This window comes from Eucyclogobius newberryi, unplaced genomic scaffold (genome assembly GCF_026437365.1).
Source record: "Eucyclogobius newberryi isolate DKJ021-1_F unplaced genomic scaffold, fEucNew1.0.hap1 SCAF_1, whole genome shotgun sequence".
In the NCBI taxonomy this organism is placed as follows: domain Eukaryota; kingdom Metazoa; phylum Chordata; class Actinopteri; order Gobiiformes; family Gobiidae; genus Eucyclogobius; species Eucyclogobius newberryi.
The window spans coordinates 7,983,681-7,997,715 of NW_027315723.1; the positions used below are offsets into that span (position 1 = coordinate 7,983,681).

The 14,035-nt window shown below is 39.8% G+C and overlaps 1 protein-coding gene across 1 annotated transcript in view; it reads right to left on the reverse strand.

Moving 5' to 3' along the window:
- Window positions 1-13,447, reverse strand: part of LOC140363246 (uncharacterized) — a 65,712-nt gene extending 52,265 nt beyond the window's left edge. Inside the window, exons 1-21 of the mRNA XM_072449711.1 lie at window positions 13,185-13,447; window positions 12,422-12,457; window positions 12,218-12,330; window positions 11,882-12,027; window positions 11,352-11,493; window positions 9,620-9,769; window positions 9,109-9,233; window positions 8,937-9,022; window positions 7,723-8,173; window positions 7,188-7,305; window positions 6,803-6,949; window positions 6,327-6,538; window positions 6,029-6,224; window positions 5,251-5,424; window positions 4,863-5,069; window positions 4,100-4,261; window positions 3,254-3,459; window positions 2,314-2,478; window positions 1,565-1,698; window positions 962-1,163; window positions 196-368 (exon numbers count right to left, since the gene is read on the reverse strand). Of these exons, the coding sequence (XP_072305812.1) occupies window positions 196-368; window positions 962-1,163; window positions 1,565-1,698; window positions 2,314-2,478; window positions 3,254-3,459; window positions 4,100-4,261; window positions 4,863-5,069; window positions 5,251-5,424; window positions 6,029-6,224; window positions 6,327-6,538; window positions 6,803-6,949; window positions 7,188-7,305; window positions 7,723-8,173; window positions 8,937-9,022; window positions 9,109-9,233; window positions 9,620-9,769; window positions 11,352-11,493; window positions 11,882-12,027; window positions 12,218-12,330; window positions 12,422-12,457; window positions 13,185-13,257 (3,418 nt within the window). The 5' untranslated portion in view covers window positions 13,258-13,447. The remainder of the gene's footprint in view (window positions 1-195; window positions 369-961; window positions 1,164-1,564; window positions 1,699-2,313; window positions 2,479-3,253; window positions 3,460-4,099; window positions 4,262-4,862; window positions 5,070-5,250; window positions 5,425-6,028; window positions 6,225-6,326; window positions 6,539-6,802; window positions 6,950-7,187; window positions 7,306-7,722; window positions 8,174-8,936; window positions 9,023-9,108; window positions 9,234-9,619; window positions 9,770-11,351; window positions 11,494-11,881; window positions 12,028-12,217; window positions 12,331-12,421; window positions 12,458-13,184) is intronic.
- Between the last annotated feature and the right edge of the window lie 588 nt (window positions 13,448-14,035).

Below are 14,035 nucleotides of genomic sequence, written 5' to 3' on the forward strand. Positions count from 1 at the left end.
TGTACTCTGGTGGTTTTCCTCTGGAGAGGATTTTCAGACATTATAAATGTAGATCTAACCCTGAACACCCTTAAATAATACATTTTAGAAGAAAATATATACACCCAGGTTCTCCTGTTCGTCAAATAAATTCACAGTTGGACTCGAGATGTCACACTTCAGTCCTGAAGTGAAAAGCAGTGAAAGCAGACGTACCATATTTGAAGGTGATGGTCTGAATGGAGGTGGTCTCGGGCAGTTTAACGTCACTGATCAACTCCAGGACCAGCCCTTCAGCCCGGTTCATGGTGGCTGTGAGAGAGGCATCAGTCCTGAGAGAGGGTAACACCAGTTGCACCTGAGCAAGCCCCTGTGTCATGCCCTGCAGCCTGTGGGGAACAAGGACATGCAAGCTTAGTATCATCCACAAGAATAAAAAGATCTGACCAGAGATATGAGGGTTAACTCATCTACTCAGGAAAATTATTTAATATTAGAAGCAACAATAAACAATTATTTTAACTTTAATTTTATGTCAGTCTATTCTCTATTGGACTAGTGGCGCATACACTCTTAATAAATTTATCTTATTTTCATTGACAATTAATGCATTATTACAATTCTACAAAATAATGCTCCAATTAATCAAAGCAAAGTATGAAATTCCTGTTCAAGTCAATGGCAATAAATACAAGTTTTATTCTGAATTTGACTGAAAAGAATGATTTATTAGCTCAATTTAGACAATGTGAATTGAGAATTTAACTTTTTAACTTTTTTAACTTTTTCATTATGTTTAAGGCACTTGTCAATATTCATGTTCAATGAAATTGTAGTGAAATCTTGGACTAAATTCATAGTATTTTCATTACTGCTTTTTCTGGGCTGATATACAGTCAGTTCTATATTGTGCGTGGGGGAAAGTTATATGTATATTGAACCAGAGTATTATTTTTCCCCATGTTGTTTTTGACAGACTCACTTGGTGCGGGCGATGAGGGACAGCTGGGGCACGTTCTTGTTGGAGAGCTCCAGTGTCAGGGCCCTTCCTCTGGAGCTGCTGTCTGTCATGCCCAGCCTCACTCCGGCCTCCACGTCCATGTCTGGGATCTGCAGCTCAGAGGTCAGAACGTTCCTGTTCCTGTTGTACTTCATCAGGAGTGTGGCCTCTGTGGGCTCGTCACCTAAAGACAAAATGGACCAATGCTTTTTATGTAAGGTGAAAGTCTAAAGCAAAATGATCTTTTTGTGGTTTTGTTGTTTGTTTTCATCAAAGTATATTTGTTTGGTTGTTTCAAGATATATATAAAGGAAAAAAAATGATGTGCTTTAAGACAGTTTAATGACTAAATGGTTGCTAAATAAATAATATATAAAACGTACATATTGAAACAAGTCATAAAACAAACAACAATATAATGTTATCCCATTAATGTCATCAATATTAACTTGTCAAAATTACTATTACAACTGTTCTAGTTTTTCAATTGTGCAGTTTACGTTATAAAGCTGTTGCTACAACTACCAAATAGAACCAATTTGAAGATGAATAATTAATCATTTTAAAATGTGGTATGTCTCTTACCACCCTCAACTTTCATGGCCACATTGACCGTGTCCACCTTCTCGCGATCGTCTTTGCCTTCAGCCAGGAGGTTGTAGCTGATGGTGGCTGTGTATTCCACAGCTTCGTCCACAGGCCTGATGTCTACCAGAAAACTAGTGAGGAAAAATACAGTCCAGTCATTATCACATCAAAACGTGAAATTGTATAGACAACTTTGTGGTTTAGTGCTTAAAGCTGGCTGTTATTGTTTTTAGAGCTCTTATGTGCTGCTTTATGGCCCCTGCAGGCACCACCGGGCACATTTACATGGACAGAACAAAACAGATGACTAGCATAATCAGATAATCCAATAATAAGGTCAGATTTTTGGTGTGTGTTTATATGCACCGGATACGTCTTTATCCTGAAATACCTGGTGACACGTTTTACACAATTATTTGATTGTTATAAATATGCATTTTAAAATAATACTTACTTTCTGTATTTTCCAAAACAGTTATAATTAATCAATATAATTTTCCTTGTCAAAATCTGCACAGTTGAGAAATCAGTTTACTCCCTTCAGTTAATCTGATAACTTCAGAACTCATATAATGATCAGATTTTGGTTGTGCATGTAATTGTAGCCATTTGTTTGCTTTTTGCCCAGAAATGATTGTGATCTTTTTCTGTAAACATTACCTTGTGTTATAAAGAAATAAATAATACTGTTAAGATGTCTAAAATGTACTTTTCCTGACTATGCAATGATTTTGCATTATACTCACTGAGCAGCTCCATTCAGAGGGAAGTATGGGTGGTTGGGCCCTTTGTCTCCTCCAGACACAGTGTAGCACAGCTTCATCCCAGGGATCTGGGTGGGGCAGGTGACCTCTGAGTATGTGGGATGGATCACCTGGACTTTGTTCAGACCAATTATTTTGATGTCATTCCTGAAACAGAGGAGGCATTTATGAACTGAGAAACTTTTTGAGATACTGAATTTGGAGAATTAATTAAATCAATACATAAGTTTACTTGTGTAACTCTACTGTGACTACTACCATTATCCTTTACTTCTGTGGTTCAAACCCCTTTTCTCCCAGCAAACCCTATTTTACTCATTTACGTTTAGACCCTAACATAATTCTACACCGGAGAAGTTATTGTCTTGAATATAGAACAGTAGTAGGACAGTAGTAGAACAGTAGTAGAAGCAATTAACAAGCCATCCCGTAATTAAAATTCACACATGTAGTTTGGACCTTTTCTCAGTAGACCCCCTGGGAAACCCACATTTGGTTATTACAACTACTACACTATTCGGTGGATTGTGAATTCATGCTCCCAGATTGGAAGCACAAGCCTGTTTTTGCTTTTCATGAGGAACATTCAAAATTTAACGTGATCACATCTATTATTTAGACTTTAAAACATTCTGTATCTTCCTCTTCTTTTTGAGTTTGATTTGTGGACTGTGTCTTTTGTAGTACATTGCCACCACCTGCTGGAATTTTGTATGTCCTCTTTTGCTCAAACATTTTGCAGGTCAACAATGTCCTTCCTCCATTACACTACTCAGATCTAACCCCAGAGATGTCATCAACTTCCAGGAATGTTTTATATGCATACAACAAACCACAAATCTGCACACATAGTAACATTACCTGCCTCCCCTCTAAACGTGATTAAACAGACATCTACTTTCTGAATGAATAAACAACATACTTGACATGTAAGAGCTTGATGTTGTCTTTAGGTGCAGGGATGGACAGTTTGATCTGGTCCTTCTCCATAGAGATCCGGGCGTTGATGGAGCTTTCGTGGAAAAGCTCCGTGGTCATCTCAACGGAAGACGCGACAAATTCAGGCATGTCGACGCCCATCTGGGTCATGAACTCCAGTCCTGCAGACGGCCTGAACGACAGCTCTTTCTGCAACAGCAAGACAGCGGGACGTTGGTTTGGAAAAGCAAAAAGAAGCACATTGTTTGAATTTAATGTCCTGGAGATGCTAATGCGACATTTGTTGAAATGACTTCAACTCAAAATTATAATCTTGTTTTTTAAGAAGAGGTTTAATTGCTAGTGGGACATTTCTTACTACTTGTTATGTGATATTTCAGTTTAATTTCAAGATAATGAAAATAAATTAAAAAATGCCAATTTGGTAAAGAACAATTTCCAAATCAGACTACTGAAGTCGTAAACATCTTTGAAGAGGTCAAACAATCAAGGTGTATCAAGTAAATGAAAATAATTTTGGGTAACTCTTAATAATAACTGCCTTAGCCTTAATAAAGCATGAACAAAGACTTAATGTATAATGAACAAACAATTCAGGCTTAGTTACTACTTAAAGAATAAACCAGAAAATCCTAAATCCTAAGAGTTTGTGAACCTAAATCATTCTCAATAAAATATTTCTTCACATTTGTTTATGCTTTTTAAGTCTATTATAAGTGTAGTTATTCTAAAGTGATCTGAGTCCACACTGCAAGCGGCTGGAGGGGCTTCATGTTGCTAAAGTAGAAGTCCATAAATGCTGCATTACTGTTTTTGTCTGTTTTCGTACCAGTTTGGGGTTGAAGGAGACTTTCCCCTTGATGCCGGGGGTGAAGGTGCCGGTCATGTGGAACTTCAGGGGCAAACCGGAGGCGGTGGGCAGCGTAAACTTGTTATCCATGAACATGTAATGGGCAAACAGCAAGTTTTCTCCGTTCATGAAGCCCATGATCTGTTAAGAGAAGTCATTTTTACATAATTTATAAATATATGTAATCAAATAATTGCTTCTTTAGACCTCAAAATAAGTCATGGTTTTAATATCAATTCACTCATACAAAACTACTCGATTTGAATGATTTAGAAACTAAATTGTGTAGAGATATGCAATTTAAACATAAATTCACATAGTGTATTTCAAACATGTGCAGGAGCATTAAAGGTGCAAAACGTTACTTTTCTAGAAGAGGGCCCGACATTTGCTCCATATTTTTACTTTGCATAGAATGTACCACAGTATGGCATTAAAAAGTTTCTGTGGAGAGGCAACCTCACAGTTTTGATCAACTTTACCCAAAATTTTATATTTTTTACTACCAAAAAACAAAACCACAGCTTCTAGTTTAATAAATGCAGTTCCAGACAAAGCGATAATGTCTTGGTGAAGAAAAGCATGAGTCAGAATCTCAGAAAAGTGACTTAGTGCACCTTTAACATGCATCCCAGAACAAGCTTCTACAAATGCAACTCCTGCTTGGCTCAAGGTGCTCTATTTTACACTTGGCCCATCTCACTTAATACGTCTACCTTGCTCTTTAGGTGTAAATAATTACCTCCGACCGGGGCATCAGGTACATGAAGATCTCAGTGTACATCATCACGTTCTGGGCTATAGACTCCAATTCGTTGGTCTTAACGTAGCCCAGCTCATTCCCCATGAACCTGAGGTAGGCCATGGCGTCAGGGATGTCCGAGTTCTGCAGCTCTTTCATCAGCTTGTTGAAGTTACGAACAATTTCTCTGATCAGATCCTCAGAAACCTACAATGAACAGGATAGTCAGGTTAAGGTGAAGAATGGTATAGGTGTGCTTGTATTTTATTTGACATGTTTAATTTGTAATGATTCTCAGGTTTTTCTTTCTTTTCATTTTTTGCCATGCGTGCTTTATTACACATTATGCTAAAAAACACAAATCTTACATTTTAAATTCCACACTTACCGTTTGTCCCTCGACTTTGTACAGCTTTGTCCACTTGCTGAGGACCTCACTAACTTTAGGGGGCATCTTGTCCTCGGCCCAGTACAGAGCTTTGGAGATGGTGTCGGGGAAGAAGCCTTTCTTCCCGAAAAGGGCCTCCACAGTGGGCTCTAAGCCTTTTCCTTCCATGCCCAACTGCAGGGAAGATATATGCATGTTAGCAGGTAAATACAAACAAATACTGTGTTTTCAAGGAGAAAGGATATCTAAAGGGCAGTCTAGTTTAGTTGTTTAGTTTTTCTTTTTGACTTATATAGGTTGTTTTATCATTGTTCCTTGTTTTATGTTGCGCTGAATCACCAAAACAAGTTTCTGTGTTTGTGAATTCTGTTCATTGACAATGGTAAAAAACCTTTTCTGATTCTGATATAGATTTCTCTTCTTCCCTTCCGAGGTGAAACTCACAGCGCTGTGCAGTGATTTTGTAGATTTGTTTATACTCTTCCACAAGTGAAATTGAATTAATAGTAGGATTTTTCTTTGCACTCTTCTCTTTTATGACTTAAATTGTTTTTAATTAGTCAATGTTATTGTATTTCTGTAATTTCTTTGTGATTTAATGCATTTTTCCTGCTGTGTGAAGCACTTTGAATTGCCTTGTGTATGAAATGTGCTCTACAAATAAACTTGCCTTGCCTTAATACAAGGAGTGTTCAGACTCAAAACTGATACAATAAGAAGTCTGAATGTGTGTGTTTTTATTCTCAAACTACTAGATTAAACCTCTGCATGTGTTTACCTCAAAGACGTCCATTTTGTATCCAAAGGCCTCCAGTGTCGTCTCCAGAAGGACCTCTCGGGGCAGCTGGCTGGTTGTGTCAAAAATGAGGTTTCCCTTGACACTGGACAGCTTGTAGTTACGAGACTTGGACATGTACTGGTCATGAGCGGTCACCTCCATGTCCAGCAGGGCTTCCTCCAGCTTGGATCGCAGCCTGGGAAAAGCCAACAGAAAATGATGCTTTCCCATTTGGTCAGGAATCTGCAATGCCAACACTTCAAAGAGAGACAGAGATGTAGTTGAAAGGCGGGCTTACTCCTGCAGGTCCTTGTCCTCCGAGGTGAGGATGTTGTACACGTGGGAGGTGATGAAGGACTTGATCTGGACGTTCTGCTCCTTCTCCAGCAGCTTCTTGACCATGTCGACGTCACTGTCCTGGTAGCTCCTCATCAGCATCAGGTAGGCGGCCAGGCGCTTCTGCACGGCTCCCTTGGGATACTGGCTCACCCTCTGCAGGTTAGCGCGCACCTGGAGAGCACAATGCATCCTCAGAGTCATGTGCTTTTCAATGGTCAGGGTTCACGCTCTAGAAAGTCATCATGTCCTAATCTCAAACGGAAGGGTAAATACAAGCTCTTTTTGGCTTATTTTCTGCCTCAAGTTCAAATCAGGTGTTTTTTAGAAATTGTCAATATTATTCTAATGCAATGTCAGTATCGAATATTTATTACAGATTTTCTTGAACGTGTGAAGAAAGCTAAATAGTGAGTGATTGAGTGTTTCCAGGCGCACCTCTTCAGTGAGAGTCATGCGTCTGAAGGCCTGGATGGCTGCTAGTTGCACCGACAGAGTAGTTGCTGGTTGTCTCATGCACTTGAGCAGAGTCCCTTTAATGGATGGGTCAATGGCCTCGAGAACGGCTCCCATGTTCCCAACAACCTGAGGAACAAATTAGGAATATGTATTTAGAACCGTTAGTATTTGAGTCAAAATCTAATGAAAAGTATAATCTAAATAACTATTTGTAAAAAAACATTAACACAAATATTGATACAACAAATAAAAATACATTTTGACCAAATTTGACCTTTCCTAAATAGTTTGTTTTCTTTTATATCAGAATTGAGTTGGAAATGTAATGTTGTGACCGCACAAGTTATTTATGAGGGTCCCTTACCCTGAGAGTGAGGAAGGTGAGCTCCTTTTCTCCAGAACAGTCTGGTCCCAGGATTGTCACGAAGAAATCATAAACGGCACGAACTTCATCAACTTCAGGACCTTCTGCATCTGCCAGTCTGCACAAAAAGCAAGTAAAGGTAAATATTCTTCAAATAACTTGAGATGCCTTCTAATGGTCTTAATAATCTACAGCCTATAGTTCAAAAGTGAGGGCTGACAAAGTTACTATCAAAACTGGACTGGTCGCTATTGGGAAATATAGGCAATATTTTAACTATATTTTTTAAATGTATTGTATCTTTTGTGTTTTAGTCTACCACTCTTTCCCTTAGATTTGTTTAAAATTCAGATTTCAGTCTTTTCTCAAAGGAAATGCTCCTGAATGTGTACACAATTAGCCCTGTCAACATATTTCAGATTTTTTTTTAGCCATTATAATGGCAATTGCAAGTGACTAAAACACAACTGCTTTCCACATCAGCTTTAAACTACAGGCTTTTTAGAACGTTCTGACCTATTGGATGAGTACTTACTTCATGGCGGCGTTTCCCAGGGCGTACATGATGGCTTTGCTCTGCTTGTACTTGGCCATCTCTAGCAGGTCATTCACCATGAGGCGGGAGGGGCGGGGCAACATCCCAAGAACCATCACCACAGCGTCCACCTCGTAGGCCTCGAGTGGGTAGGTCCTCAGCACCTTCAGCAGGGCACTCAGGCATTCGGGACTTCCACACTGCACCAGTGCCTGGGGGGTCATTCTCTGGGACAGTTTGAACATCTCCAGGGCTGCGGCGTCAGCGTTCTCAGCCTTCAGACCACGGAGCTCCAAGACCAGGCGGCGGAAGAGCTGAGCGCGTGTGTCGTCTTTGTTCAGGTCTTTGAGGGACAGCAGCTCCCTGAGGAGATCTACAGAGGTGTCTTTGGTCTGGACTGGGGACTTGTCGTCCACGGGCTCTATGTTCAAGGTGCGCATGCGGGAATCCTCTGTGGAAAGCGTAAGGTAAACTGTAAGTCACATGTTAAAGTAGGATGATTTACATTTTCAATGTGTTGCTTGTGTCATTATCTGGTGGTGTTGCAGTGAACTGCCCTTGTTATTGGAAATACACACTGTAAAAAGAGGGAATGCAAATGGTTTAAAGGTGCACTATGCAACTTTTCTGGTGGTGTGTCTGCCACCAGCTTTTTGTTGTTGCTTTTTGTTCTTGTTCTTTGCCAGGCATGTTCCTGGCATGTTCAGTGGCATTAAGTGTATCTATCTTCATGGACACAAGCAAGGCACACTACAAGTCACAGTAAGAATGCTTTTTTAAAAAAAGGCTATTAAAACAAGCTAAATAAGTTTATTTTGATGGATCAGAGATTTTCTCTGCAGGATTATTTCATTGTGTGTAATCATAATGAGTAATCTATAGACTGACAGTGTAAAAGTTAAATGCAGAACAGGGTTAACATGTATTTCACAAGACAAAGATAAGCCATTTCTGTAAATGTTGCTTATTATAAATGTGTATTGTATTGTTTTTCTCACTTTTTTTGGAGGCTTTAATGTAAAACTTTTTTATGAATTTCTTATAATATTTTTAATCTGTATAGCAAATCTCTTAAAAAAAGAGAATGAATAAAAAAAACAATGAATGATATGTTTGCTCATTTTGCATTCTATATAATTACAGTTACAAATCCTTGTATTGTTCCCCATAAACACTAGTTATTTTTTAAACCCATATCATGATAAAATACATACCATAATCGAAAACTCTGTCGTTGATCTTGGAGACTTCCCTCAGGCTCATGGAGGTGTGCACCTGAGTCGAGATGCCATGTTTGTTTCTGTGATTTTGAAAAAAGACAAATAAAACAAGATTATTACAAACAACTGTATTGAGCATGACAACATTAGGTGTTGTGTAACTCACTCGCGGGAGAAGGGCAGGAAGAGGTGCGTCTCGGTGCAGGTGAGTCCGGACATGTGCCTCTTCTGGCTGTCAAACGTGTAGTCACAGAGCTGCTCAGCGCTGATCAGCTTGGACAGAGGGAAGTTCTGAAGAGAGAAGACTGGTTTCAATACTACTACATTGAATATTTCATCAAATCTGGCCAAAATCAAGACTAAACTGCCCCTAAACTGAGCCTGAATCAGGTCTCAAACATGACTAACCCAAATCTAGACCACGTCTGATACTGGAAAAAATACAGGACACTTTTGTCATGAGGGCTATTACTCCCATCAAAATGCCCTGACACATGATCTACAGACTCCACCGGACCAGTCCTGTTAATTAAGCTGCACCGAGCGCTTTGTTTAAGTTTGTTTATTCTTTCTTCTATGAACCAGGTCTAAACCAGGACTAAACCAGGACTAAACCATGACTAAACCAGGACTAAACCAATACTTTAGCAGTCTCAATCCGGGCCTAGATTCCTCACCATGCCGGAGATCAGTGCCAGGGGGCTAGTGTGCTGTTTGTGCACGAGTCCGTCACATGTGCTCAGATCTCTGCGCACGGTGACCTCAGAAGTGCTCTCGTCTCTGGACCTCTCCGTCAGCTCAGAAGAACACTGTCCATGGACTGTGGGCTGGACACAACACCAGCATTTAGCTTCATTTTTATCACTTTCAGAAGCACATCATAATGAATAGGACTAATCATTAAATGAAATCAGGTAACAAAAAAACAACAAACAAACAAACAAACAAACAACACAACACACACCCAGATCTTTACCTAAACTAGACCAGAAAAACTGAACTAGAACAGGATCAGACCAGGTCAACATCAGGAACAATAAGGGTTCAAACCAAACCAAGTGTGAATGCATTCTGGTACTTAAGTCGATTTAACACTAAACTAAACTAGGATTAAATTGTCAAACTAAGACATAACTAGCTTTAACCTTTCGATGAAGGAGAAAATCAGGTTTAAATCAGGACAACATTTCAGATTGGAATCACCTAAAAAAGAGGTCAATAACAAATAGTATTTCAACCACTCACTACTACAACAGATACTATTCTTCCTACAACAAAACTAAATACTCATTTGGTGATTAAGAAATTAAAATTAGTTAAGATATATTAAATCATATCACACAATGTCCAGTGATGACATAATGATAATAAACATCCACCCAATTAGCACTTAGAGAAAATGATTTAAGTATAATAATATCTCCCTCGTTACTTTCAAACTACGCCTTAAAGTACTTGTGAAATATTTGTAGTTAATGACTTGTCCTGAGAGCAGCTGATGCCGTCATCTGATACAGTTATCAGGGACTTTGCTCTGCGACGTTGGAAGGTTGTTGACTGTATATGAGGCCGAGCACTGGCACGAGCTTATCCAGTGATTGAGCAACAATGTACTTTGTCTGTTCGTAACAAACACTGTAATCTATGTACAACCTAATGGATTGATTGGAAGGTCAGCAGAAAAACAGGGCAATAAACAACAAGCGATGGGGTCATTCTAAGACAAAAAAATTCATACTAAGATTTATTTTTCATACGACTATAATACTGTGACAAATGTCAAAATATATAGATGGTTTAAGACAAGTCTAGCTCAGGTCTAAACTTCGACTGAACCAGGCCTTAATCAGGACTAAACTACATTGAAATCAGGTCTAAATCTGGACTCAACTAGGTCCTAATCAGGGAAAATTGGGTGTAAATAGTACCCAAGATATAAATCAGGAATAAACCAGGTCTAAATCTGGAAAAAAACAGGTCTTGGGGTGTATTCACACTTACACATTTGAACTAAACTGGGACTAAACTAAACAAGGACCAGAAAAGGACCAAACCAAGTTTATATCACGACTAAAATGGGCTCAATTTAGAACCAAATAATGATAAGTGTTAACGTATCCTTAATCAGGACTAAAACGAGTCTTGCTTCTATTCGATTCTATTCTATTGCTTCTTTCTACACCACATTATGTAATGGACTAGTGGCCATGAACTGGGCATCAAATGGGGATTCTAATAAAACAACAAACCGGACTAAATCAGATCTAAGCCTTCAGTGGTTCTAAATCAGGACTAAACCAGGTCTAAACCCTGACTCCAACATAAATACTTTTCAATGTGTTATCCCAAAATTATGCAAATGCTGACAGTTGACACTGGAGAAAGGCCTCTTATGTTCTGTGGCCTCACCATTTGGACAACATCAGCGTCTTCTCTGGGGGGCACGATCAGAGCGGCCACGATGCCCCTCTTGATGTTCAGGATGAGGGTGGGTTCATTCTCTGGGTACAGGTCCACACTCTCTTCTGAGACCTGGAATTTCAGTGGGTTCCTGGTGACGCAAACATTTATCACACACAATTAGTCTTAGGTCCGTCACCTGCTTGTCTCCATGGAGATTTTATTACATTGCCTGGGATGTTATATGGAGGCCATCAGGACAATTTACAGCGCAGATCTGTGGCGATAGTCAGAAAGGTTGTCTAGTCTCAAGTTTAAACTTTGCGTATTCCTATTAATTTACAGCCTTGTAAATAAAATCTGCAGTCAAATAAAACCTATTTTGATTCTGATATCAAATACTGGGTAAACAATTGTTAGAGAATAAAGAAAATATTACAGAAAAGTCAGTGTTGGAGGAGCTCGGATTGACTTCACCTAAAGTTGTTGTACCACAATGCGTTGTACGTTTATATAATGCTATAATAATTGTTCCTTACTTGGCCATCTCCTCCCTGAAGCCTTCAGCTCCAGATGCAGGCACATAGATGGTGTTTCCACTGGAGTCCAGCCCAGACACTTCCATGATGGAGCATTCTGTGGTCCTCAAGATGAAGCTGCAGCTCTGGGGCACGTCCACCTCCACCTGCAGAAGGACAAATGTTATGAATATTATAGTGGAGTAATCAGCCTGGAGAGCTTCTCTGCAGTGTGGAAGTGTGGAGTACATGATCAAAAACTTTGGTGAACTCTTGTCCTTTTAACATCAACCCGTTGCTGACACAATTGTTCAACTAAAGCTTCTGTCTGATACAGAGTTGATGGTAAGGACGTACTTTGCAGGAGATTTTGGGTCCACTCTTCTGGTCACTGGCTCCATTCACAAGGTTGACAGCTGAAGTTTCATAGTCGAACACGTAGCGCCGGAAGTTCTTGTATCGTCTAGCCACTGAATATTTTTGAAAAGAGAATTTAGATGATTATTATTTTCTAAAAAGAATGATACCAACGGTGTACGTAATAAACTCAAAGTCACTCACAGCGGCAGGAGTTTTCTTCTGGAGCCACATCTTGTTCTACAGGAGAGAGATGTATTTGACTAATACTGAATGATAACAAGAAAGCATGATACAATACAAAAGCATGATACAATACAAAAGCATGATACAATACAAAAGCATGATACAATACAAAAGCATGATACTATACAAAAGCATGATACTATACAAAAGCATGATACTATACAAAAGCATGATACTATACAAAAGCATGATACTATACAAAAGCATGATACTATACAAAAGCATGATACTATACAAAAGCATGATACTATACAAAAGCATGATACAATACAAAAGCATGATACTATACAAAAGCATGATACTATACAAAAGCATGATACTATACAAAAGCATGATACTATACAAAAGCATGATACTATACAAAAGCATGATACTATACAAAAGCATGATACTATACAAAATGCACAATACAATGCAATTACTATTACTATTAATTTGAAGAGTAATAGGTGCTTTTAATAGGTGATTGAAGCTATGCTATTAAGCCAAATTGTAATTTAGCTTTAGTATGTTTTCCTTAAACTACAATGCCTCAAATAAGCAGCTTTTAAATTCATGTTTTGCCTGTTGTTTAGTTTATGTTTTGTGTGTAGTTAGTCTAATTTATTTTATCAGGAGAAATAACATGTTGACAATTACAACCATATTATGCCTCTTGCCTCAGAGCTGTAAGAGCAGCAATAACACAGTGAAAGTTAGTGGTAAAGAGCGGGACACTCACGGGCCTGGCTGTAGCAGCCCAGCAGCAGCAGCAGCAGGAGGCAGAGCTCGGGTCCGGCCGTCACACTCTTCATGTTGACGGCTTTAGCTCCGTTTGCTCCGGGCAGGCACGCGGCAGACGGTTGGAGTTTTGCTCGGGCTTGCACACTCTGTCCCGGCTCTTATATAGCCCCGGGGTGTGGTGCTCCTCGGAGATGACTTGAGATTACGGCTCCGGGGACCTGTCAGTGTGTCGTCCGGATTCCAAAGTCTGCGTGGTCCTTGTGGCAGGCCAAAGGTGCGTGTTTCTCAAACTGAAGTGGAACAGATGAGCACCGCCGAGGAGGGAGGAGAGAGCCGGGGCTACAGGCGGCAGGGATGTGTTATGATGACTCAAACTCAGGGTCATGTCTAACAATACACAACACCCGCTAAATCCATAAATGAGATGATTCGGTCAACATTTTGTATTGATTAAATAACGGAATGTATTGAGAACAAAAAAAGAAGAATGTTTAATAGAAAACAAAATTCTTCTCCCATGGAGCACTGAATTAAAAAGGCCGTGGCTGCAGAGCCGCGGCGCGGTCAAATAGCCCAGCAGTTTCAGGAACTGCGGCACTGCCATATAGCCTCATGGCTAACCCTAACCCTAACCCTGACCCTAACCCTAACCCTAACCCTAACCCTGACCCTGACCCTGACCCTAACCCTAACCCTGACCCTGACCCTAACCCTAACCTTAACCTTAACCTTAACCCTGAGCATGACCCTAACCTTAACCCTAACCCTGACCCTGACCCTAACCCTAACCCTAACCCTGACCCTGACCCTGACCCTAACCCTAACCCTGACCCTGACCCTAACCCTAAC